Source organism: Humulus lupulus, chromosome 1 (assembly GCF_963169125.1).
Source record: "Humulus lupulus chromosome 1, drHumLupu1.1, whole genome shotgun sequence".
Classification (NCBI taxonomy): Eukaryota; Viridiplantae; Streptophyta; class Magnoliopsida; order Rosales; family Cannabaceae; genus Humulus; species Humulus lupulus.
In genome coordinates this window covers 12,837,182-12,861,985 of record NC_084793.1, presented here as the reverse complement: position 1 = coordinate 12,861,985, position 24,804 = coordinate 12,837,182, and the positions used below count along the sequence as shown (strand labels likewise).

General features: G+C 36.7%; 3 protein-coding genes across 4 annotated transcripts; 1 reads left to right on the top strand and 2 right to left on the bottom strand.

Annotated features, from left to right (window-relative positions):
• Nucleotides 1-6,062: 6,062 nt before the first annotated feature.
• LOC133785720 (histone acetyltransferase GCN5) lies at nt 6,063-11,774 on the top strand. Of its 2 annotated transcripts, XM_062224940.1 has the most exons (13): nt 6,065-6,788; nt 6,899-6,963; nt 7,088-7,168; nt 7,530-7,601; nt 8,128-8,296; nt 8,444-8,487; nt 8,634-8,733; nt 8,827-8,895; nt 9,048-9,102; nt 10,496-10,608; nt 10,763-10,856; nt 11,161-11,302; nt 11,419-11,774. In XM_062224940.1, the coding sequence occupies exons 1-13, from the start codon at nt 6,216-6,218 to the stop codon at nt 11,486-11,488; spliced, it is 1,647 nt and encodes a 548-aa protein (XP_062080924.1). In that variant the 5' UTR covers nt 6,065-6,215; the 3' UTR covers nt 11,489-11,774. The 2 variants fall into 2 exon arrangements, with proteins under 2 accessions (XP_062080928.1, XP_062080924.1); XM_062224944.1 differs by lacking the exons at nt 11,161-11,302; nt 11,419-11,774 and having other exon boundaries at nt 6,063-6,788; nt 10,717-10,856.
• A 931-nt stretch (nt 11,775-12,705) lies between these two features.
• On the bottom strand, nt 12,706-16,419 carry LOC133785713 (light-inducible protein CPRF2). Its single transcript, XM_062224933.1, has 6 exons — nt 15,954-16,419; nt 15,744-15,825; nt 15,082-15,292; nt 14,446-14,521; nt 14,219-14,344; nt 12,706-13,364 (listed from the first exon to the last, which is right to left on the bottom strand). Exons 1-6 carry the CDS (start codon nt 16,320-16,322, stop codon nt 12,906-12,908), a joined length of 1,323 nt encoding a protein of 440 aa, XP_062080917.1. The 5' UTR covers nt 16,323-16,419; the 3' UTR covers nt 12,706-12,905.
• Nucleotides 16,420-19,162: 2,743 nt separating this feature from the next.
• On the bottom strand, nt 19,163-22,382 carry LOC133785706 (tryptophan synthase alpha chain-like). Its single transcript, XM_062224925.1, has 9 exons — nt 22,036-22,382; nt 21,484-21,630; nt 21,282-21,347; nt 20,872-20,980; nt 20,443-20,519; nt 20,260-20,337; nt 19,726-19,803; nt 19,517-19,576; nt 19,163-19,424 (listed from the first exon to the last, which is right to left on the bottom strand). Exons 1-9 carry the CDS (start codon nt 22,222-22,224, stop codon nt 19,290-19,292), a joined length of 939 nt encoding a protein of 312 aa, XP_062080909.1. The 5' UTR covers nt 22,225-22,382; the 3' UTR covers nt 19,163-19,289.
• Nucleotides 22,383-24,804: the final 2,422 nt, after the last annotated feature.

Here is a 24,804-nt window from a genome sequence, read left to right as displayed (position 1 = left end):
TCAGTAGCACCTTTGTAAGGCTTAAAGGCCACTTTTTGTTAAGCAATGAGAATTAAATCTTTGTTTATTATTGTGTATATTTGTGGGTGTAATCTCAAGTAACCACGAAAGACCCTTTCCTAGTCACTTGGGGGGCATATGGTGCCTGGATATAACCAGGTCGCCTTAAAGGCTTAAAAGTTGATTCACATCGATTGATCGTTGTTTTTCTTAAAAAACACGAGATATTGATAAAGGATTAACGCGAACTAAGCTCTACCCTGGACAATAACCAGGTCATAGGACTTAGAAGTTAATTCAAATTGATTAATCGGTGTTTTTCCTAAAAAAACACAAAATATTAGTCAAGAATTAACACGAACTAAGTTTTTTCAAAGCAATGACCAAAATGCGTAGAGGCAAAAGGAAATAAATCAATTAAATGCAAAAATTGATAAAGCCAATTGTCTCGAGGTAGAAAAACCTCATACAAAAGTTACAAAAAAATAATAATAATAGTGTGGATGCGAAAAAGAAAGGCCTTAGGCTCCACCAGGCTGCTCTGTTGAGGTCGCCGTCTCGCCCTCTTGCTCGGCCGCTGTGGAGGTCTCCCCGGTCTTAGAGGGCGCCTCTCACTGAAGACGAGCTTTGAACCCCTCCAGGAAGGGCTCCCAGACTTCCGCTTCTAGGAAGGAAAAATCGCCATCAGGGTTGAAGACCCAGCAATGGTATAGCATGTCCTCCATGGCGGAGCTGGAGGCCGCCTTCTCTTTTTCAAGGGCGGCCTTAGCCTCCTCGGCCTCGGCTTTTGTGGTATCCAGCGCGGCCCGGGCAGTCCTGGCCTCCTCGAGTTCGGCCGTCGCAGCGGCTAGGGCGGCCTTGTAAGCCTCGGCCTCTTCCAGCTTGGGGCGGGACGCATCCAGCTCGGCCCACGCGGTCGCCAAGGCATCCTTGGCCTCCTGTTCCTGCATTTGGGCAGTCTTCAGGGTGGCCAAAGTAGTCTGCTGGGCGGCCAGAACAGCCTAATGCTCGCCCCTCATGTCCTCGAGGCGAGCCTTGGACCTGGATATGCTCCGATGAAGAGCCAAGGCACCCTGCAAAGCAAAGAGGCAACCGCCTTAGAAAAGAAAAAAGAAGGAACGTACGATGCATGGAAACCAAAGGGTACAAAGTATAAAACCGGCTTTCCGTTAGAGCCATTCCCAGTGAAGACTTCATCACGCTCTCCGGGCTCCTTGTTTCGATTGCCCGCAGGTCCTTTTCGGTGGCGCCATAGTAGTGGTCGACGGTGTAGGTCGCCGTCTCGTACACCGTCCCCCGAAAGACGTCGGGAATTTTCTCCAGGGCCTGGGGGTCCACCGGAATGTGCACCTTGGGGGCTGCGGTTGCCGAAATCCCGGGCTCCGCCCTCGTATCCTGAACAAAGGCCGGAGCTTGTGGAGGGGGCGGGGGCATCTTCTCCACTGCAGCAGGAGGTGGAGGTACCTTGGCCTGGGCAGCTGGGGTCTGATCTTTCCCCTCTGCAGGGGACTTGGTTGGGGTCCCAGCAGCCTTCTTCGCCACCCGAAGCTTCTTCATTCTGGGCCCAGAGGCCCCAGCAGAGGAGTTCCCTCTGGCGAACATAGCTCGCAGGTCTCTATTCCCGGGATGAGATATTTCCTCTGGAAAAACAAAGACAACATTAATATACAAGTAAGCATTCATGCAAGAACATAAATAAAGGGGGAAAAAGCGAAACTCAAGTATATATATTGAAAGGAATCCTACCCCCCGAGCTAGAAGAGGAATCTATGGTTACGACCATCGGCCCCGGAGCTTCTGCGGGGGAATCTAAGACAATGACTTCGCGGGCTGGCACGGGTTCTGGGTCCGAAACTGGCTCAGGACTAGACTCTTCTACGTACTGCCTAAGACCCAGAGCTACGATACCCTCCCGGAGCGAGGGCCATGACCGAAGATTGGTCCCATACTCCTCAAATAAGGCCGACCTAAAGGCTAAAGTGTTGTCTACGACTACGGTACCCCTAGGGCGGCTACTCTCGTAATCCAGCACGAGCCGGTCGACACACTAGAGTAAGGTTACGTCGAGGTCGGGGTTGTTTCGATGGCGTTGGACGGGCTGGTTGGGATTAAACCTAGCTAACCGAGGATCGGCGGTGGCCCTATCTAAGCCCCTGAACATGTAAGGATTACCTTGCCCAGAGGGACCTGCGGCTGCTCCGGACTGGATCCTCTCCTCGTCCATTCGTTGGGCGACCTCCAGCACCCGCTTCCTCCTCGTCCTTACGAGGGGCACCTCGTCCTTCTTGTCCTCATCCCCTGCGACCTCCTCCTCGGGGATGGGCCTCATCTCGCGAGCTGGGGGAAGCCCTCGGGGTCTCCTCAGGGCCAAAGTCTGGCCCGGTGAGATCAGCTTGCATGTCAGCATCGTCTCGTCTGTCACGAGCTGGCGATAGTCCTTTTCACTGGGGGGCAAACCCACCAGTGTCTCGTACTGACTCCCGACGATCACAGACTTGTCTATCCTCGCGAAAATGGCTGCAGAATTATTCTAAGTCAGAAATGGGTAAAGGGGGGAGCTAACCGATACTTAATTTACGAGCTAAGAGAAAAAGATACTTACGAGGACGGTTGAAGTAGTGCAGTTCGCAGTTGTGAAACCCCTTGGACATAGAGAACTGGTCTTTGAAGTCGTTGGGGTGGCTGGGTAGCTCGATGACCGCAGCCGTATTTGGAAATCGGGTCAAGTAATAGAACCCGTCGCCTCGCCCCGGCTGCTCCGGGTTGGCCTTGAGGCAGAAAAAATATAGGATATCTGCCGGAGTGGGGACCTCCCACTCCTGTTTCAAGAACAGATATCTCAACCCCGCCAACAAACGGTAGGAGTTGGGGGGGAGCTGGAAAGGAGCCAACCTCACATAGTTGAGGAAGTCGGTGAGGTATTGGTCCAGCAGGAGGAAGGCCCCAGCCTTGAAGTGCTCGTCACTCCAGGCTGCGAACTCTTCGTAGAGCGGCGCACAGCTTCGCTCATCTTCCGCGGGAGGTCGGGCGATCAAGGCACCCCTCCCCAGCTCGATGTTGTGGGAAAGGAATATTCTATTCACTTTCCCCTGGTCAGTGATCTTCGAGACGATCCTCTCGGCCTCGAAGAAAACATTGGGCGCGACCTCGAGCTCCCGCTCCACAGCTGGCCCGAAGGCGGGGATTGGGGAGTCTGTCATCACCTCCTTTCCTTTGGACTGTTGGGAGGACAAGCTGCCTGCGGTCTTCTTGGGAGCGTTCTTCTTGGGTCCCATCTGGTCGCCTAGCGAACAAAAGGAGAAATTTCAGAAAAGGTGACCTAAGCATAAGGAAGAATATAAAGAGAAGTGTTTCCTTTGCACGGGCTGAGGTAATCTCAGCCCGTGGAGAGTGAGACCACGCGGTTCTGTGAACACGCGCCTGTGCTCCCAACAGATCCCCGATTACTCGAAATTCGTGTGTCAGGAGGGTCAGAATAAAAATTTTCCTTGGAAGAAAAGTTTCAGTAGGCAAGAGATGCAAAACCGCCTGTGAAGCGTGTCTCCTAAGCTACCCGGTTTTGCACCCAAAGTACTGGATATTTACCAAAAATCCTACCCAGAAGATTTCCCTAGAAAATGCACCCTATAAACCATGCTCCTAAATGGTTTTCTTCTACAAGCGGTACCCTAACCTAAAAGCTTTCTCCCTTCATACCCACAAAAAACCAACAAAACCTTGCATGCAGCTACAAGAATTATTTACCTAGGCTACAGTGAAAAAGAAATTCAAAACATGCGCAGTCAGGAGACTTACGGAGTATTTTGGTTGAGAAGGGGACGAAGGGGTCATCTGGGTTGGGGCCTCGTCGGAGTAGCTGATTCCAAAGCCTCTTAGGAGCCCTTGCACCTGAACTTCTGGAACACTGGGAATGGTAACCGGAAGAAAAAGAGGGTTTCTTGAGGGTGAGAAGAGAGAAAAAGATGGAAGCTTTGGAAAAATTTCAAATAAACGGGTGGCCCATGCGTAAGGTGGCCACCCCTTTTATATACGTGAAGGGCCACGTGAGGAGGGTCGTTGGATTGCCCTGATGTGGGATCCGAGGCTCTCCACTCGAAAGGCGAAACGACGGCTGAGTATAGGCTAGGCCATTTAATGCGGTTCTCAGAAGACGTACCGTCACCAACCAGGATGTTCCACGTATTCGGCGCCTGCGTAAAGGGTGGAATATGGAAAGTCCATGGAGAAGCCTAAAAGCCCCTACTGTGGCCCTACACGACGTCGTGTACCACGAGTAGGGGCTTGGGGGGCAGATGTACGCCCTGATTTTCCAATGGGCTATTAGCGAGCTGAGTATGGCCTAATTATATTAGCCACGTGGATACCCCATGACCGGAGCTTCCGTCGTCAGGTCCTACCTCTTTAGCTCGAGGTAATCAAAAGTTTCGTCAAGATTACTCAAGGGCCGAGTCAGGACTATGAAGGCCGCAGGTCGAGAAGGCATCCAGCTCGGGGTACGAATTGGAGTTGGAAGCTATGACATTTTATAAAGTCAACCACGCAATGTAAACGTGCATATATCAGACATCACGTGTCTGATATATCCCTGAATTCTCAGACACGCAGCATGAACGTGCGTATTCAGACACCCACGACTGGGTTGGGCCGTGCGGCCCATTACCCCCCTTACCTGTTGATTAGACCACACTTCATTTGTCAGGGTTTAGGAATTAATCATGAATGTCACAGAAGTGACATGATGGGTAAGAAGGTCACGGGATGACCCCCCTTACCAACTTCCAGGTGCCCTCTCCTATAAATATGGAGACCATGGGAGTTGCAAGGGGTTGGATTCGATTATGTAATGAAATATCCTGTAAAGAATACCAGAAATATAGCAATAATATTGGCTGGTGGAGTAGAAGAATTTTAATCTTTGAACCACCTAAAAACGTAGTTGCGTCATTAGTCCATTAAAAGATTATTCATCTATTTCGGTTCATTATTAAGCACTAATCTCTTTCTCTTATTTTCTTAATTACCTGTTGACGAAGAACCGCGTCAACAGAAGCATTTTTGTGGAAAAAGTTGCCAAAAGTGATGTGGATGAGAGAGAAAATAAAAAATTATTTTTTGGGATGATTTGTACATGTTAAACAACTAATGCGGTAATCACCATTGGAGTTGCTCTTAGGCTGCTTAACTAAAATATTATTTTTTGTTTTTAAAACCTAAAAACTGTTTGCTGAAAACAAGTAGGGTGTTTGACATTGTTTTTAGAAAATAATTTTTAAAAACAAAATTACAAAAAACAGAAAATTTTGAGAACATTAAAAAATTGTTTTAGTTGTTCTTAATTTTTTTGTCAATTTTTTTTCTCACATAACATTTTTAATTATTATTATCTCACATCATTTTTTATCATTAATTTATCTCTCCTCATTCTCTTACATCATTTTCTCTCTCATCACTTTTGATCTCTTTATTTTCCCTCTCATCACTTATTATCTCTCATCATTTCCTATATTATCATTTTCTCTCTCCTCATTTTTTTATCTCATCATTTTCTCTCTCATCACTTTCTTTCTCATTTTTCTTATTTTATCAATTTCTCACTTTTCAATTTTTCTTCTACAAAATTTCTCTCCTTATTTTTCATCATTTTTTCATTAACATTACTTTATCTCATAATTTATTACAAAAAAAATAGAAAACAATGTCAAACAGACACTTTAACGAGTGAAAATATATATAACAAAATAGAATATAATTTATTTATATAAAGTATATCTTTAAATTTTTTTAAAAAATCATTAAAAATAAAATAAAAACAAATAAAGTAAATAAATATTTAAGTAAAATATATTCATTAGGAAATTCTGGTATAAACCCCCTAGAATGGCACTTGAATAGTTATACTTCTAATTTTTTGTATTATATTATATTTATTTTAAACATTCTAGTAAATTTTTTTAAAAAATTAAAAAATTAAATATTAATATTGTTATTTTTAGTTTTAATATATAATTCAAAACTTTTAATATTTTTTTTTGTAAAAGTTTTTAATATTTGAGGGAAGAAGTTCTTGCGATTTCCAAATAAACTAAAATAACGAAACCAAACGAATCGTCTTCATCTCCCCCAATCCTTCTTCTTCTCTGCCATGAGTGAGACAAAACCCTAGCAAGAAATTGATTCTGGAACTGTTTTAGGGTTTACCCTAATCCATCATCCTAATGGATAACCACTCCTCTCACCTCACGGCCCCCAACCGTTCTCGGAGCTCCCAGTCTCCGTCCCCTTCACATTCGGCCTCGGCCTCCGCTACCTCCTCCATGCACAAGCGCAAGCTGCCGCCTGAAGACCACGCTCCGCCCTTCCCTCCCTCCTCCTTCTCTGCCGACGCGCGAGACGGTGCACTCACCTCCAACGACGATCTTGAGAGTATCTCCGCCCGAGGCGGTGGCGCCGATTCCGACTCCGATGAAGAGTCCGAGGATGTTGCCGTTGACGATGATGAGGACTTCGACAACGAGTCCATGCGTAATTTCACCGCTGCACGCCTAGAGAACAGCGGCGGCTCGGCGCGCAACACGAAGATGAAGACGGAGACTGCCAGTGTCAAAATTGAGAATTCGGATAATGGCAAAGACGGTGTTGGTACTGCCGGAACAGGTGCCGGTGGTCCCGGCTCCAATGCCAGCACGGTTCAGGGGATAGTGGTGAAAGAAGACACCACCAAAATATTTACGGAAAATTTACAGACCAGTGGTGCTTATAGTGCTAGAGAAGAAAGTTTAAAAAGAGAGGTAACTTTTTTTTTTAAGTTTCTTAAATTGATTGTTCATGAAATTTCTCTTATGCTTTAGTAATTTGATTAATTTTCATAACTGTATATACGGAAAACTTAATTCTTTAGGAGGAAGCGGGAAAACTCAAGTTTGCTTGCTATTCAAACGATGGTATTGATGAGCATATGGTCTGGTATTTGATTCTCTTTTTTCCTAAACATCGTCAATGCTGCGTTTAGAACTGCACTGTATTGTATCGTCTTTTATTGTTAATATTTATGGAGTATAATGCATATTTTTGTTTCTGGTTTTGCCAGGTTAATTGGTTTGAAAAATATTTTTGGGAGGCAACTACCAAACATGCCGAAAGAGTACATTGTTCGTCTCGTTATGGATAGGTAATACCATAAAGATATTGAATTGTGTTTAATTAGTGATGGCCACACTCAAACCTGTGCGCATATATTTCAGGGTTTAGATTCCGATAGTCTCAATTTCATTGGTCAATAGGAGCTTGTAGAGTAAAATCCTTGACCCATTCTCTTTTATTCTGATTGTGGGGAATTCAATGCACTTGATGTAAACCAGATATACATTGTTGGGATATTTATTACGAGTCTAGCACATTAGTTTTATAATTTATCCCAAGTTTTAACTTTTTCTGAACTAATTGAGGGATCTATAGATTGTTCATTAATATAGGATTTTCTTTGAAGAGTTTTTTTTTTATTCATACATTCTTTTCACATGGATTTACAGAAGCCACAAATCTGTTATGGTTATTAGACGCAATCATGTTGTTGGTGGCATCACCTATCGACCGTATGTCAGGTAAAGTTAATCTTCGTTTGTTCCTTTGCTTCTCCTTAAGTTTTACCAGTTTCTATAGCTTAATTTTCTGTATTCATGCATACTTGATTGGTTGCATTTGCAAAGTACTTTTTCACAATGTGACTTGAAGGTGAAATACTTGGACACTCTGGTTATCCAAGCAGAAGCTTTTTTCTTTTTTATTTTTTTAATCACTAATTGAATTATACCCTGGAACATTGTAAATTTGCTTTTAAAGCTTTCTATTGGCTTTGATTATTGTTAATGTGCTTTTTAAATTAGTCCATTAACTTTGCACGGTACGGTAAGGATCGATTTGAAATTATTAGTAATTTGAACATGCCCTAGTGTTATTGTTATCTTTGTAATTTGGAGATATAATTCTGTGAATGTGTTTATCGTATTGTATTTGAACTGGGGACACTTTGCAGTAATTTAAAACAATACATTTTTGATAAGTTCTGGTTTATATCATTTTACTTAATTGGTTCTTATTGCTGACACTCTTTTTTCTGTAAAACTACAGCCAAAGGTTTGGAGAAATTGCTTTCTGTGCAATCACGGCTGATGAACAAGTTAAAGGCTATGGTACTAGACTGATGAATCATTTAAAACAACATGCACGAGATGTTGATGGGCTAACTCATTTTCTGACTTATGCTGACAACAATGCTGTTGGCTATTTTATTAAGCAGGTTTTCCTCTATAATCTTGTGTGCATCCTAATCACTGTTGCCTTTATTTTTTCTTGGTTCAGCACCAATTAAGTAGTAATACATCTCTGTCTCTCTAGGTATATGGGTTTTTCACCTCATTTTTAACTTTTCCTTTTTCAAATGTAGGGTTTTACAAAGGAGATTCACTTGGAGAAAGATCGCTGGCAAGGGTATGTTTCTATACAATTCCTGTTGCACAAAAACAGTCAAGTATAATTTTATTACCCTTTTTTTTTCATCTGCGTCTCATGGTTATGATGTTATCCTATTGTGGCAAGTCCTGTGAGACTATATAAGCATATATTGGTATTTTCAGGTACATAAAAGATTATGATGGAGGAATCCTTATGGAATGCAAAATTGATCCAAAGCTTCCATATATTGACTTGTCAACTATGATTCGCCGCCAGAGACAGGTAAAAGTGAATTGTAGCATTTCAATTTCCATTGTTTCTGAATTGATAATAGGCATGCAGTGGTTGACCTAGTTTATTGTTTTCTTTTCGCAGGCAATTGATGAAAAGATAAGAGAGCTCTCGAACTGTCACATTGTTTATCCGGGGATTGACTTTCAAAAGGTAAAAAACATTATTATTCTTAGTAAGTATTCTTAACACCACAAGTTTTAAGAAGCTGTAGGAATTAGCTTCATGCCAATTTCTTTGCTTCCAAATTGCTTGATTAAACAAATCATGAAACATGGCTCTAATCATGGCCTTATTTTATTCAGAAAGAAGCTGGTATTCCTAAGAAACCTATCAAAGTTGAGGACATTCCTGGCTTGCGTAAGTTTTTCATCATCCTTCATTTTTTTTCTTTTTATCCTCTTTGGCTTCTATTCTAGTTGTTTGTGTGGGAAACAGTTATTTTTACGCATGAAATATTCAATTTCCGATAAGTTTGTTATCCTCCCAATTTATAAATGATATTTTTCTGTATGATCAATTAAAAACTACAGTTTTCTCTTTTTCGAGAAGGTCCATTGAATAGTAAGAAATTAACAAGGAAATTTTCCTGTACTTCGGAAATGTATTTAGAAGCCTGCAGTGGGGTCCATCCTATGTCTTATGGAATTTTCTTCCAACATTTTCTCTAGTTGAATAATTGTTGGTCATTTAATCTTCTAGACAAAGGTCAGATGCGGGGAATCATACTTAAAGAGAGAACATGAAACGATATACAAGAACACTGTGACTCTCCTAACCTTAATTCATATTATTGAAGACAATGAACTATGGAGTTGCAATCTTGCTTTAACTCTCTTTCAAATTTGTTTGCTACTGAAACTGGTTTTAGGATTTTTCCAGGGTTTGGGTCTTTATTTAAGTTTAAGTTGTATTTCTTGTTGCTCGGGCTTCATTCAATAGGTTTATCGTGTTTCAGTTGTGAGAAAAAGATTCTTGAAATAGAATCCTCAGTTAAATTATCTGGCCAATCGGCTTCATTTCTTAAATTCTTGTACAATATTTAAGTTCTTTAAAGGCAAATTTAGATATCTTAAATATATGTTGAGAGGGTTGTGAATGTACCAATGTTTGAATATGAAAGTACTGTTTTTATAGTTTACCAAGTGATTATGTAACAACTTATTTAAAATGCAGAATACAGTTTAAGTTGTTAAGACAGAAATACAATCTGTTATTACAGCATTTACCTTGTTAAACAGATTAACTAACTGTTATAACAGTATGTGACACAGAAAATAATAACGAGTACATAAATAATCGACCAAAATAGAATATCGCAAAATATCTTTTATTGGAAAAATTCTTCATATAAAAGATATTTTAAAGTAATACTTTCGTATAATAAAATATTCTTTTATAAGAGAAAAATAATATCTTAAAATGAAATTAGCGCATTAAAAAATGCCATAATAAAAAGTATTGATTTCTTGAAACCCAATACTGAAGAAAACGGAGACAAGTGAAACAACCTGTCATGCAACCTGTTGAGAGTGTAAATAAATTGTCTTTCAAGATGGCCAGTTTCAGGATTTTACATAATACACTCAAATACAAAACTCTCTAGTTAATTGCAATATATTTTAGTGGGGTGTGATATGCTGTTGCAATAAAGTTCTAGGCAATGGCAATAACATTGTCAACTATTTAACTTGTGTTCTATGAAGATTCAGATTACAGATTACAGACTGGAAGTTTCTGGTGAATTTTGCAGGGGATGCAGGCTGGACACCTGACCAATATGGCTATTCACGGACTGGTATTTTGAGCGCATCAACAGAAAATGGGAGAAAGCATTTGACTGCATTCATGCGCTCACTTCTAAAGGCAAGTTTTAAGCTTTTTATTTTTCTTATGCATAGGAAGGAAGAAATAAGAATCTAGTTTTGTTTTAAATCGCAGAACTTGTTAATAAGGCCTTTAAAAGTGTTTCAGTTATAGGTAACCGCTTAATAGTGCTGTTAATGATTATTTCAAGCAGTCTATGCATGACCACGTTGATGCATGGCCATTCAAAGAACCAGTTGATTCACGTGACGTTCCTGATTATTATGACATAATCAAAGATCCCATGGGTAAGTATCATTTTATCATTCTCACGTTCTAAGTTTATATGATAAAATTCTGGATACTGGTGTGCCAATTAGAATTACTTTCTTCTGTTCAAATTGATTGTCCTTGACGATTTATGCAGTCCTAGGCTCCTAGCATCTTTCTATAGTCTTGATTATAACAAGAGGCGCTTTTCCTAGCATCTTTCGAAAGTGTTGATTGTGAGATAATAATATCTTTTATTTGCAATATCCGGTCGGATGCGCTTTTCAGATGTGATTTCTGATTAATAAAGCCCTTTTAAATTGATGATGGTAAACTCTGCAGATCTAAGGACTTTGTCAAAAAGGGTAGAGTCGGAGCAATATTATGTTACACTAGAGATGTTCGTTGCGGATGTCAAGAGGATGTTTGTCAATGCACGCACCTACAACTCTCCTGAGACTATTTATTACAAATGTTCATCAAGGCATGATAATGCTCTTACTCATTTCTCTCTCTCTCTTTTTTTTTTTAAAAATAAAAGAAATTATTTTTATTACATTTTTCCTTGGTATCAATTCTAATTTACTACTGCTCGTTTAGGATGGAAACCCATTTTATGAGCAAAGTTCATTCGAGTCTCCAAGCTGGTACTAAAATTCAGCAGCAGTGAATTTAAAAAGTGCACATCATCAATCATATTTATGCTGCAGATCTTGGATAGCATAATCTTTAGTGAATTGTTAATCTATATATCGCTCAAGACATCTATTTTAGATAGAATAATCTTACACTCGTTAACAAATTTATTGATTATTTATACTCTTCATTTTCTTTTAGTAGAATTTTAAGCATCGATGTTCCATATAATTCCATATTTATCATGTCATGTATGATAGTTTTACCCAGTGTAGCATTTTCGTTACGTGTATAAATGAAAGGACAATGGAATTACAACACTTGTGCCGTGAGACAATGATCTCACTAGACTACGAAGTTTTATTTTATTTATATAAAATAAATAAAGTAAATTTGACTACAGACTTTTCCCACCAGAAAAAGTTTAATAATTATTTTATTTCATTGAAAGAAAGACAAGAATGAACTTGTGTGAGAATAACATTTGTTAAAAGACAAAAAGACCTACACGAAAATATAAGTTGTTTCTGCCACAAGGAGAAGAAAATTACAACAGAAAGGACATTCGGTAAGTTTGTAATGTATGTAGGGTATCAAAATTAGATGAGATTTTTTCTTAAATACATATTTTTTTTTTGTATGGTTCTTTGTCTTTTTAAAAAAAAAAATACGTACTCAAGCTTTCAAAAATATAATTTTTAAAATTTTATAATTATGAAAATACCATTTTTTTTAAAAAACAACTTAAAAATAACTCACTATATCAACTAAATTTTAACAAAAAAAAAAAACCTAAAAACTAAAAATAACGTAAAAAAAAAATACAAAACTGTAAAAATGTAAAAAAAAATTTAAAACCATAAAATTAAAAAATATATATTTGACCATAAAAATATAATATTTAAGCAAAAATTAATATTTTATGTAATTTTTCCAAATTAGATAGATAGCGCGCATGAGCAACATAGGATTATAACTTCTTTTTCAAGGATTGTACCAAAAATATTTCCAATATCTTTTACTTTGTTTCTAAAATAGAGAAAAATAAAAAATATGTGACATTTTTTACCCATCAACACTTACATATAACTAGTAGATATTTTTTAGATATAGATATACTCGTTATGGAGCTTAATATTTTAATTGAAATTCAGAGCCTGACAACTCGTTTGCAACATCGCTTAATATTTTGACATAAAACATGGAGATTTCTAGCTTTAACAAATAAACATTGATCGATAATCTTGCTAATTATCTATCAGGGGTCTTATTTTTCCCCTAGTATAATTTCGTTAAAGAAATGGATCTAGGCAAACATTGATAAACATAATAATAATGATAATAATAATAATATAAAGACGCAACAGAAATTAAAAACATAATTCTGAACCCAATATCTTATTCAGCTGAGTAAATTTCTAGGCCCCATATCTAAAATGGTATACGAAGCACTAAATACGGTTCTGCTTGTTATTTTTGGCTACTGCCTGGGGAACTTCAGCTCCCCAACCAGACAATGCTTCACCCGCTGTGTTTGTTCCTGGGCTGAGATGCTTCGGCAAGTTACCAACTCTACCCGAATGCTGAATTGAAGGCATGTCAGGCAATTTGTTTCCCCCGACATCACTCTGTGGAGCAACATCGTTCCTCGGGTTCCCAACAAGTGACATCGAGTTGTTACCATGGTAGCCGCCACTGCCATCTAATCTCTGATGATGTGGAATGGGTGCGGTTATACCTTGGACCGATTGATGAAAGATCTGGTTGGGGTTCCGTTGCATTGCAACAGCAGCGTTATTAGATGCATCCATTTGACCATTCATGGAGGATAAGCCCGAGGCATTGGACGCTGCTAAAAGTAGTGGATTGAGTCCTGTCACTCTCTTAACTGTCTCTTCAGCCATCTTCACCTGGAAAGTGTAAAGTTTTCAAGAAAAGTGCATCTCAATTATTAGAATTTAGAAATATGAAAACAGTACCAACAGCATAAAAAGTGCAGCAATTTTGCAGATATGTATTAACCCATAGAAAATAGTGGCAGTTTTATGGAACAGATCTGTGAAACTTCTCTAGCCATAGGGGTAGCTCTGGAACAAATGAAAAAATAGGAAGCAATTATATCGATCATCAATTTTGTTTCTCTCTCTCTTTTATCATGAAACCCTATAGAATTTAACAACAAAACAAGATTTTGCAGGCATATTATATCACGTTGATACGGTGTTCTATGCTCATTGTAAAAAGTGCCAATCAAAATATTCAGATTACAAGACCAGTTATCGAGTAAGCATTTGTTTAAAAGGCATATCAAAAACAGATAACAGGACAAGCACTTTAAGAGCACGAACAAGTAAAAGCTCGGTATAAAAGAAAACCTTCCTTCAGCTAAACTAATTGTGATTCTGCACCGGACAGTGAACACATTGGCTAATCATCAAACCTCCCTGGTCCAGACACATGTGCATATGAAAAATGAAATAATTCCTGTAAAGCTCTCAAGTTATATCTAATCATTAAACCTTCCTGGTCCAGATACTCATTTAGATTCTTAAAATGTACATTGATTTGAAACATTCAACTTCCATTCCCATACAGAAGATATATGTCTCTTCTTCTATTATGTTTCTAAGTTGTAATTGTCACAAGATTCACAACGTGGGGCATTTGAAACCTCTTTAAACTTATTACCATGTACAAAGCTAAAAAAAGTACCGAGTAAAAAAAAACAATTAAAACTGCACATTTGAATATGATGGTAGCTCACCTTAGCTCTCAATGTCTCAATATCAGCTTTTAAGATTCTGTTGTCAACAGCAGCGTTGTCATACTTGTGATTCACATCAGAAAGACGCTTTAAAAGTGTTGAATGTTCAACCCTAAGTTGACCAACCTATCACCACCGATATACATACATGATTAGGTTACTAGGAAATAGAAAATGATCAAGGACACGGACAAAGACAAATGTTGAATCAAAATGTGAAGCTGCACCTGTGTTTCAAGTTCACTCATTTGTGCTTGTTTTCTTCTTCTTGAACGTCTAGCCGACTCTCGATTAGACAGCATCCTGAGCAACCATCAATAGATAAAGTTGATAAAGGACTATGATTTTTCAACGTACTATAGTTTATTATCCTTTTAACGGAGAGAATTTGTTGATTTGCTGGTATAGCAGATCACAATTTTGTGATAAACCTGTTTTCAAATAAATGTATCAGGTAAAAACCTAAACCTGCAAAAGATATCATTCCCCTTTATTCATGAAATCCAATTGCTTAAGAACCACATAAGTTTTCATGTCAGGCATTATGGTAGACTGTCTTTCGATTTATTTTATGGTAAGAAAAACGTGATTTTTTTAATCCTTCTCACACCAATGATAAATGCTTGTCTTCAAGGCAAAGATGATTGATCTCTTCTCAATGCGTATAATTGAAAATATAATAAATCTCAAGGAGACTGCTGCAAGAACATAGCTATCCTTACTTTGCTGACTAAGAAATACTATTAAAAGTACTCATCCCCTGCTAAAATCACATAGATAGCTTTAATACAGTGGATATGAACAAAAGGAAATTAGAGATATTAAACATACAAAAACTGCCTAAGACTCGGATATTATCTTACCTCCTAGCACGTTTTGTATCAGAAGGATCCAGGTTGTCCAGGTTATCCATATCTCCATCAAGATCATCGTCATCTGAGTCCTCCTTTGATGATCCACTAGTTGTTTGCCTACTTTGAGTTCCTAATTTCTTTTGAATAGGAGGTAATGCCGGAATGACGAGAGGTCCATCATCAATATCAACCCGAGCCGTTGAGAGACCATGACCCCTACCTATGTGAGTAATATATCATGGTTTTCATCAATGTTAAACGCACTATCTACCTAACCAAGATCCAATATATTGTAAAAGATCTGATTTTAGAGCTCACTAAAAAAGGAAATGAATAAATAAATAAAAAGCATCAATGATAACTATGACCTAGACCTAGACCTAGACCTGGAGTCGATATACAGACTCCATAAAATAACCACTGTATATCCCTAGAAGGCATCGAACTCAGCAAACTATAATGAGCTTCGCTTTGAGCATTGGAAATCAACCTTTGACATGATAAAATCACTTACCCATAAAACCATATTCCAAGTACCCCCACCATCAATTTTTCAAATAAAGAATCATTTACTCAAAACCCTTCATCACTGACAATGCAGCTTAACAATTAAAATATATGATTTTTTGGTTAAGAAAAAACAACAAAACCAAGGGTTTGAGAAATAAAACCTTCATCGTGAGCTCCAGATCCCAATTGAGAAGGCCCTGCCGCCGGCAATTGACTCTGAGATAAATTAACAGAATCCCCAGGCTTCACAGCCAATGATTCTTGTCAGCATATTCATGAAATAACAAAAAAATACACATACAAATATATCTTATCAAACATATTTCATCACGATCCGAACATTCGACAAGGAAGAGAGAAAGATTTTATACGCGAGTGAGGGCAACAGCAGCGCAAGCCAAATCAAGCTGATTTTTCAGAAATTCACGGTACGAATCGGAATCCCCAGGGAGCATAGTAGCATCCGACGAAGGAAGATGATGGCGGTGATTTTCAGGCTTCTTAATTTCCACGACCTCGTCATCGGCCTCTGGAAACTTCGAAGTCGACGATTGAGAAACCAAAGAAGGAGAAGTCGCCACCGTCATCGGATGCGGTCGATGATTCAGCGTCGCCGTCGTCGGAGTAGAAAACTCCTCGAGGAACCGCTCTAACGCCCACTCCGACGCGCTCCGATTCATCGCCGGGGACGTCGACCAATAGGGATCGGAGATATCATCGATCGAGAACACAGAATTCATAGCCGTCGTCTTCTTCCTTCAGCAGATTTTTTTTTTTTAATTAATGATTATCTTTTTTTTGGTTGAGGATTTTGTCCGTGATCTCAATTCTCAGCTTTGTGTCCAAAGACATTTTTATATGGGGACCACCTCTGGTCTTTTGGCCGAGATCTGATCCGGTGTGCTTCGGACCACAGACGGATAATGTAGGACTCTCTCCTTTTCCTTCTGCGAGACTCTAAAGTGACTTCGTGTACATATAAAAAAACAACTATGCCACGTGTCCTTACCCGATTGTTTAGTCGAACTTAATTGATAAAAGAAAAAGAGAAAAGCAAGCTATTTAAGTGGGGGTCCACTTGTCTGATTTGCTGACAGTAAATGTTCCCATCATTCCTGATTCTTTAAAAAATCTCACTCGTGTCTACACGTCATGCGGATTATTTAAGATATTGGGCCTTGGTCCAACAACAGCCCTTACTAGGCCTAATATTAGATTTGCCATCCTTTTAATGATTTATACACTTTTTCTTTTTTGTTGATTTATACCACTTTTTTGTAGCAATTAATTAGTAAATTATGTGGTGCGTTTTTACTAGTAAAAATAAATTTTAAAAAATTGATGCGAACCTTTAATTATAAAAGGTTGACCACCTGCACTTTATTAGACTTAAATAATGATTTATGGTAACTTTCTCTACTGTTTTATATTCCCTATATTTTGTATACTTTTAAGAGAAACTGACTTTTAGGTTTAAAGTAAAAACAAAACAAATAAGTTGCATAAAGTTTTAGGCATAAATATATTGATAAGATTCAATAACTCATAAATTATGTTTTATTAATGAAGTGAAAACGTGTGATCAAATGGTTGAAAAGTTCAAACTTCAGACTTTTTAAAATTGCTTGAATAAGAAGATACCCAAAATTTTGCCCAACTTGAGAGTGGGGTATGAGGCTTGACGTTTAGAAATATACCAAAATTAGTTTTTTCATTTTGTGAATGAAAAAAAAAAGAAAATTACATAAAATACTAATTTTCGCTAAAAAAAATATGTTCAAATATATTTTTTTCAATTTTAAGGTTCTAAGGAAATTTTTATATTTTTACGGTTTTTTTTTTCCTTTTTTGTATTGTTTTCATGTTGTTTTTAGGTTTTTTTTTTTTTTTTTTTTCACGTTGTTTTTAGATATTTTTGGGATTGATGTTTAATTGGTCAGTGGATTGTTTTAAAGTTGCTTTTAAGTTACTTTGTTTTTCCTAAAAAAAAACCGTATTTTCGTAATTATGAAATTTTGAAAATCGTATTTTAAAATTTTTAGTGCGTATTTTTTAAGGAAAAAAATAAAAACTGTAAAAAAAGAGTAAAAAAGTAAGAAAAACAAAAAAAAAAGTGTGCTTGAGAAAAAATCTCAAAAAAAAAATCCCTGAACTTGTTGGGCTTGAGATCTGAAAATTGACTAACTATTGTCCATAAGTGGGTAGTAACTGGTTTAATGTTAAGTAGTTCTGTTGTGACTGAAAAGTAATTGCTTTAAGTTACTACTTTTCAACTTCTGACAAATGAAGAAAGAAAGATACTTTCTAAATTATACATACACAATTAGAAGGGGCTATCATGTATGAACATGGGTTTTATTATAAATTTGAATAAGGTTGATATAGATAGATAGATAGATAGATATAGTTGTCCATATTTTGAAGTTTTCAACATCAACAAACAAATATTACTCTTTATGCAAGTTAGTGGTTAGTTCAGCTCAGAAAGTATTTGAAACACTTGTATACTTATAAAATGGCTCAACCCTCCTTTGTTGTCAAATGTCAAGCTTACTCAAAATGTCAGTTTCAAATATGCAATGTCTATTGTTTTTGTTCACTTATGCTTGATATCTTTTTGCTATCTAATGTACTTTTACCACTTAAAGAAACACATGAAAAATGAACTGTGTATACATGACATCTTCTTTTGATTTTTATTTTTATATTGAACTTATTGTCCAAGGGGTGTCAGACATGGTTTTTATGCACGTTCCTTCAAAATAAGACTCGTTACTATGTTAATAATAGCCATATCCAAAGCTTCTTCTTCCACTAAATTTTTCAGTTCATTCAACACAGGAAGGAGATTCCTTCCAAAAACACCATGATTCAGTACCAGTAGTTCTTTGCTGGATCCTTATCCAAATCGAGTTTGAGTTTCACCGAAGCCGTGAAGCTTGTACTTTCTTCAAATTCATGCTCAAGAATTCCAACACCCTTTTGTATCATCATCCTTAAAGCATATGATGCTTATGTTATGTGCTTTTAGAATAAGAAAATTATTATTATCTTGTATTGAGAGAACTTATTGGCCTTAACTTTTTGTTCTAAAAAAACTGTGATGATAAAAAAGAATGTTTTCTTCTGCTCGGCAGGTTTGGCATTGACAGAATAGAATGGTAACCAAGAAAATGGCATCTCTTTTCCACTTCACCTTTTTGACCAATATTCTTGGCTTAAAAACGTTGACATTCCCACCCTTCTGCCTATACCGTCCATTAGAGTTTTAAGTTTTATGCTTTAAAGATGTTTGCTTTGCTTTTCCAGAGGTACAAAAACTCATAATCTCTCTATAATAACTTCAATAAAGCATTGAGTAAGTACTAGTGTTGTGGGGTAAGTTTACTTGGAAAAAGAAGGATCATAGATCCCTTCGCAAAATATATTTTAACAAACAAAAAAAAACTAAAATATTTGAGGTTCATTATTATATAACTTGAAAGCTAAAAGTTACCTGATCTTAGTGGTTTAGCTCAGTGTGGTTGGTGAATTGAATAATTTATCACAGAAGTTGAAATGAATACAAAACATGTGAGAATTGAACTAAAAGGTGTGCTCGGAATTCTTATTTCAGTTTTGAAAGGTCACAATACAACAGTATCAAAAAAAATTGCGGCTCCACTTTTATTACAATTGACCTATCGACAAGCTGTTTGTTTCAACTTTCAAGCAAGGGCAGACTTTAAAGATTTGACATAAGTTTCGAGATCTTTCAAGACTTCCTCAGAAGATTTTGCCTGGCCCAACAGCCTCACTATGGCACTGCCAATGATTATGCCATCAGCTCCCCATCCAGCAACCTGTAACAACCACCAAAGTAACAGGTTTTTGTTTTGTTTTAATTTTTTTCCAAATAACAATATTAGTATGTAACAAGTTGAGATAGTCTTACCTGCTTTGCATGCTCAGGCTTTGATATGCCAAAACCAACGGCAACGGGCTTATCTGTTGCCTGCCATTTGAAACATTGTGATTTCAGTTTGTCAATCTATATTTCTGCTATCGGATGAGTCGTGTTCCACAAAGATTTGCATTCCTTACTAATGTAATGAGAAGAATAGTACAAAACATTATTTAGCACTTAGGCTGATCAAGACAAACCTCTTTAATTTCCCTCAGAAGACCTTCAACTCGTCCGCTAACAGATTCACGGGTTCCAGTAACTCCAACTGAGCTCACCTATACATTTCATAAACAATAACAACTCAAATTGTCAAAAAAAAAAAATATATATATATATATAGACTTTCCCTTTCAACAAAATGGACTGCATTTCAAAACAATAATTGTCATAAATAAGAGTGTGTGTGTGCATGCAAAAAAAAAAGACTTCCCATTTCAACAAAATGGGTCCCAGTTTTAATAAATGTGATTGGTTAGGCTAAACTGTCACATCACTGTGTAATGTTTGAGTGTATATTTTGGGTGCACATATCATTACTCATATTTTAATAATAGTGTTGTAGTAGTGGTAGCAGCAGCAGCAATATACTAAAACCCACGTCTAGATAGAGAAATGAGTGAATAGAGTTCTAGCATGAACGGTCACGCTTACTTAAACTAATACATTATTATAAGCATCAGAAAAACTAAAGAGGAAGCAAGATTGATGAGTCGACCATAGAAAAACCTTACCAGATAGACAAATCCTTCAGCAGCTTGAACAATGGCTTTCATTCGATCATTAGGAGTAGTGGGTGTGGTTAGCAATACCTTTGAAGCATACAAGAAGATGCAGGTTAATTTCATTTCCAAAAAAAAAAACAAAACACTGTATCATCCAAATGAATGAAAAAACAGAAGGCCAATAAGACACACCAGTTCAATATTCTTTTTCAGAGCTTCCTTTCTTAAATTATCAGTCTCCTCTAATGGAACATCTGGGACTACAAGCCCTGCAAACATCAAGGAGTGCAATAAGATATATAACAAGATAAACAAAATAGTTGTCCTTTTCAAAGAGACAATGAAGAATTTAAATCAAAATATAAGACAGTAATTACTTAAAAAAGTGCAGCAAACAGAAAGGGGGGAGAGTGGAGGGGGGGTGACGGAAGTTGTGTCAATCTAAAGCACTAGAACCTTTCAATCGTAGGAGGAAAAAAACCTCCATTTAGACATCTTGCATTACTACTCACTCTAATATTTTTTAAAATATACTTCAAGATAAATAAATTATCACAAAGAACAAAAAAACCATCATAAGGAAAAATTTTAAGGTACGGTAAAAAGATAGATATGCAGTACCATGTACACCAACATCTTTTATGATAGACATAAAATTCTCAGTACCACGCTTCAGAATAGGGTTGTAATATGTGAATAAAGCAATTGGACAAGATAATTCCGGAACCACCTATTAAACCAACAACATTAACAAAGGCTATCAGATAATATACTACCCGAAATACACACTTGTCAAAAGTACAAACATATAATTATGCACACTCCACTTATACAAACCATGTGTTTGTCTAATGCTCCAATTTATAAAGAAATACCACTGACGAATTTGCCAATTTTGTTACATAAACCAACGTAATCGTTGTCTTAAAGCATAAATATGTTTCATAATAACATAAGTGAAGGCATTCAGTGTCTGTACTATATAGACTACATAGCAGCAGAAATGTAGCATGACAGGGTAAACATCGTACCTCTTTCAACATTGAAATGATTGAATCAAAATTGGTCCCTCTTGCCAAGGAACGTGTGGCCGCAGCCTAAAGGAAAGAGGCATAAGTCAGAACAAGTAATAATGAAATCAATTCAATATCAATGTGAAAGAGAACATATACCTCAGAGAATTAAAAATTATACACTACACAAGACAACATTTGAAAAACAACGAGTTATAACCTGTATAACAGGACCATCCGCCAAAGGATCAGAGTACGGGACACCCAGTTCAATTATATCTGATCCACACGAATCAAGAACCTTCAAAGCTTTTGCTGTGGTCGCAAGATCAGGATCACCAGCAGTGATAAAAGGGATAAATGCCACCTTCACATAAGAGATTTACTTCATTAGCATTCTCAAAAGAAAATTCCTTTTGACCACGACAAATTAGTCGTTCAAATCTAGAATTTAAAACGTTCTCATTTTCACCAAACCAAGTATTTTCAGAACCTAATCTAACCTCATAGTATGACCTCTGTCAACAATCAATTTTTCTTACCGTGTTTTGAAGATTAAAAGACCCCCGTTATACCACAATTACTAAAGGAGTGCAACGACTCTCTGTGAAAAATTTCTTCGAACATTTGGCGAGCAAGTTCATCTAAACTTTCGATTGAATAAATCAGCACCAAGAAACAAAACCCAGCAAGCACGACACTTACACGGAAAATTTCAAAAAACACATACATTGAGAGAGAGAGAGCAAAGGGCAAAGAAAAAAAATCATACCTTTCCCTGTTCTTTCAACCTGGAGAAAGTTTCAGAGAGTCCGACGGTAGGGACAGTGGTGAGAGCCGCCATTGAAGTAAACCTTTTGACTGAAGAAAATCGTAACTGGGAAGGAGCGACAGGAAGAGAAATCTGGTTGTGGGTTTTCTTCAAGAAGATGAAGCCATTGGATTTTAGGGTGACGGCCATTAGAGAAGGATGCGAGAGGTTATTACTCGTCCTCTTCAGTACAAAGAACAGAGTCAGAGGGTTTTTTTGGTGTTGAATGGAGAGCGAGATTGTGTAGTGCTGCGGAGCAGGTCAGTACTTAAACACAGCCTATCACTAATGTCGGAGCCGTTACATTACAGGTGTGTGTGTGTGTCCAAGGACTCTTATATGGTATTTAAGTCTTTTACATATTTCCTTTTTTGGAAAAAACTAATTATTATTTTTCAGATTTCCTTTCAACACAAAATCCCTCCTTGGAAAAGAATCACACAAAAATGGTTAGATGCAAATATCATTTATTGTAAAATGTTGGGGGCATAGAATTTGTCTCATGTGAATAATTTTCAAATAAATTATACTCTTTTTATAAAGTAAAAAACAAACTATACCATTATGGTATTATATTATGACAAATGATTTCTGAACAAAAATTATCTACTAAAATATTAGACCAACTAATGTATCAGTTTCATTTAACTAATAAAATTTATTTCAATCGTGATCTACTGTTATAAAAAATAATGTTATGTCACTTGGTGTAATATTTTGGTGAATAATTTTAATACACATATTATTATTCTTATATTATTTGTCTTGAAACTAATCTAATATTAAAAATATTAATATTTGCAAAAAAAAAACTATTTTAATATTACAATAAAATTACTTGGTTGTTGGAATAGACTTCACCTTGTATTATGTCATTATTTTAGTCATTGAGTATTTAATCATTTGCACCTCTTTTTTTTTTCTCTACTTAATGATTGAGATACACTTAAATTGCACACACTATTATTAATCTCAACCACACAATTAAAAGTGACATATTCTCTACTTAAAAATATTGATAGTCAAAATTTAACACACATCATTGTGTATAAAAAGTGTGTACAATTTGAGTATGTATCTAGCATTATTCAATACTATTTTATTTTAGTACAACTTCGAAACAACTAATATATGAATTAATTAATCATTTTAAAAAAAATTGTACATATTTTAATTTTTACAAGTATGAAAATTGAATATAGTAATTTTACTAATGAATTTGATATAAATGAGACAAAAAAAAATTATCATTTGTATTTATATTTATTTTTATTTTGAATTGAAAATAAAATTTAAAATTGTGATTAATTTTTTTATTTTATAAAAATTGATATTTTTAACTGAGAATGTTGAATATGTCTTAATTTTATTTAAATAATAACTTATAAAAGTGAACATTTTTAAATATATATATTATATTTACTAATTGGTAATTTTTCACTAAAAATATTTAAAATGTGTGTGAAATAAAATTATGAATTTATTGGATTTATTTAGAAATGGATGTGGAGAGAGAGAAAAAAGTAGGTATATATAGAAGTACCTTTAATATTTTGTATAAGGTAATTAAATTTAAAATTTTATCTTTCCATAAATTTAGTTTCTTTTTATTAATAATTTAGGCAGCTTGTATATACATTCATATTTTTTCTATTCATGCTCCTTTCTAAATACACTCATCATAAATTTTAATTTTCTTTTTTTTTCCATTAGTAAATAATTTTTTTCCACCTTTATAATTTATTGGTGACGCGGTTTTTCGCCAACATTAAATTATGAAAATAGTTGGGATGGATTAGTGCTTAATGGTAAACTGTAATAAGAAAATGATACTTAAAAACACTAGAAACGAAATATCACGAACACTCGTCTCTTTTTACATGGTTCGGAAGTTAAAATCTCCCTAGTCTATGAGTCTGTATTATTACTGTTTATCTCTCTCTATTTTGACAGAGTTTTTGCATTACAGAAAAACAACTCTCCTTCTCCATGTCCAATGTCTTAGTATTTATAGAGAAAATCCCTGGATAGGCATTGGGGTCATCATGTGAATCCAAATCCCTTGTGTGACCTGTCTCACACCAATGATAAATATTACACTTTATATTAAGATATGGCCCAATCATTAGGTAAAACTGATCACGGGTCATCAGAGATAAACAGACATGTGATGTCTGATCATACACGATTATATTATGTGTCCAGGAATTCAGGGATTTGTGGGCATGTAATGTTTGCCCACGCACGTTTATATAACGTATCCAGGTTTATAAAGATCCAGGGAAATGGCAGATCTTTAGCGTCTCTCGAGCTGAGTGTAGCGTCAGCTTGTGTCTTAGATGCTATGCTTCATAAGTGTTTCCAGCTCATGCCTATTGCTTTGTATTCATCAGCTCGTGCTATTTACCTGGGGAATCGCGCTGTTTTTACAGAGGAAATATGAACTTGTGGATCATCTATTACAGTTCTTGGCCAGCCAGCTATATCCGAGCTATCTAAAAGACTCGAGCTGAATTTCAGGACGTACATTTTCCCCCCGAGTCCCTGCTCGTGTTCTATGACATCATTTTCTGACTTACACGACGGGGACTTTTAAACTTCTGTCGCGATTATCCAGGTTTGCCCATTACTTGAGTACTGGACACGTGGAACGCCGCGATTGGCGTCTGTTCGGGTTTTGAGGATTGCATTAATGGCCTGGCCAACTTTTTGCCGCCGTTTCGTCTTTCG

Excerpts from the sequence above, each read along its gene's own strand:
- LOC133785706 (XM_062224925.1), bottom strand. The coding sequence starts at position 22,224 with ATGGCCGTCACCCTAAAATCCAATGGCTTCATCTTCTTGAAGAAAACC. Across the intron at positions 20,981-21,281 it reads TCATTTCAATGTTGAAAGAG|GTGGTTCCGGAATTATCTTG; the intron begins GTACGATGTTTA and ends TTGGTTTAATAG. Across the intron at positions 20,520-20,871 it reads AAAAGATGTTGGTGTACATG|GGCTTGTAGTCCCAGATGTT; the intron begins GTACTGCATATC and ends TGATGTTTGCAG.
- LOC133785713 (XM_062224933.1), bottom strand. The coding sequence starts at position 16,322 with ATGAATTCTGTGTTCTCGATCGATGATATCTCCGATCCCTATTGGTCG. Across the intron at positions 14,522-15,081 it reads GATACAAAACGTGCTAGGAG|GATGCTGTCTAATCGAGAGT; the intron begins GTAAGATAATAT and ends ATGGTTGCTCAG. Across the intron at positions 14,345-14,445 it reads TGAGTGAACTTGAAACACAG|GTTGGTCAACTTAGGGTTGA; the intron begins GTGCAGCTTCAC and ends CGGTGGTGATAG.
- LOC133785720 (XM_062224940.1), top strand. The coding sequence starts at position 6,216 with ATGGATAACCACTCCTCTCACCTCACGGCCCCCAACCGTTCTCGGAGC. Across the intron at positions 7,602-8,127 it reads ACCTATCGACCGTATGTCAG|CCAAAGGTTTGGAGAAATTG; the intron begins GTAAAGTTAATC and ends GTAAAACTACAG. Across the intron at positions 9,103-10,495 it reads TGAGGACATTCCTGGCTTGC|GGGATGCAGGCTGGACACCT; the intron begins GTAAGTTTTTCA and ends TGAATTTTGCAG.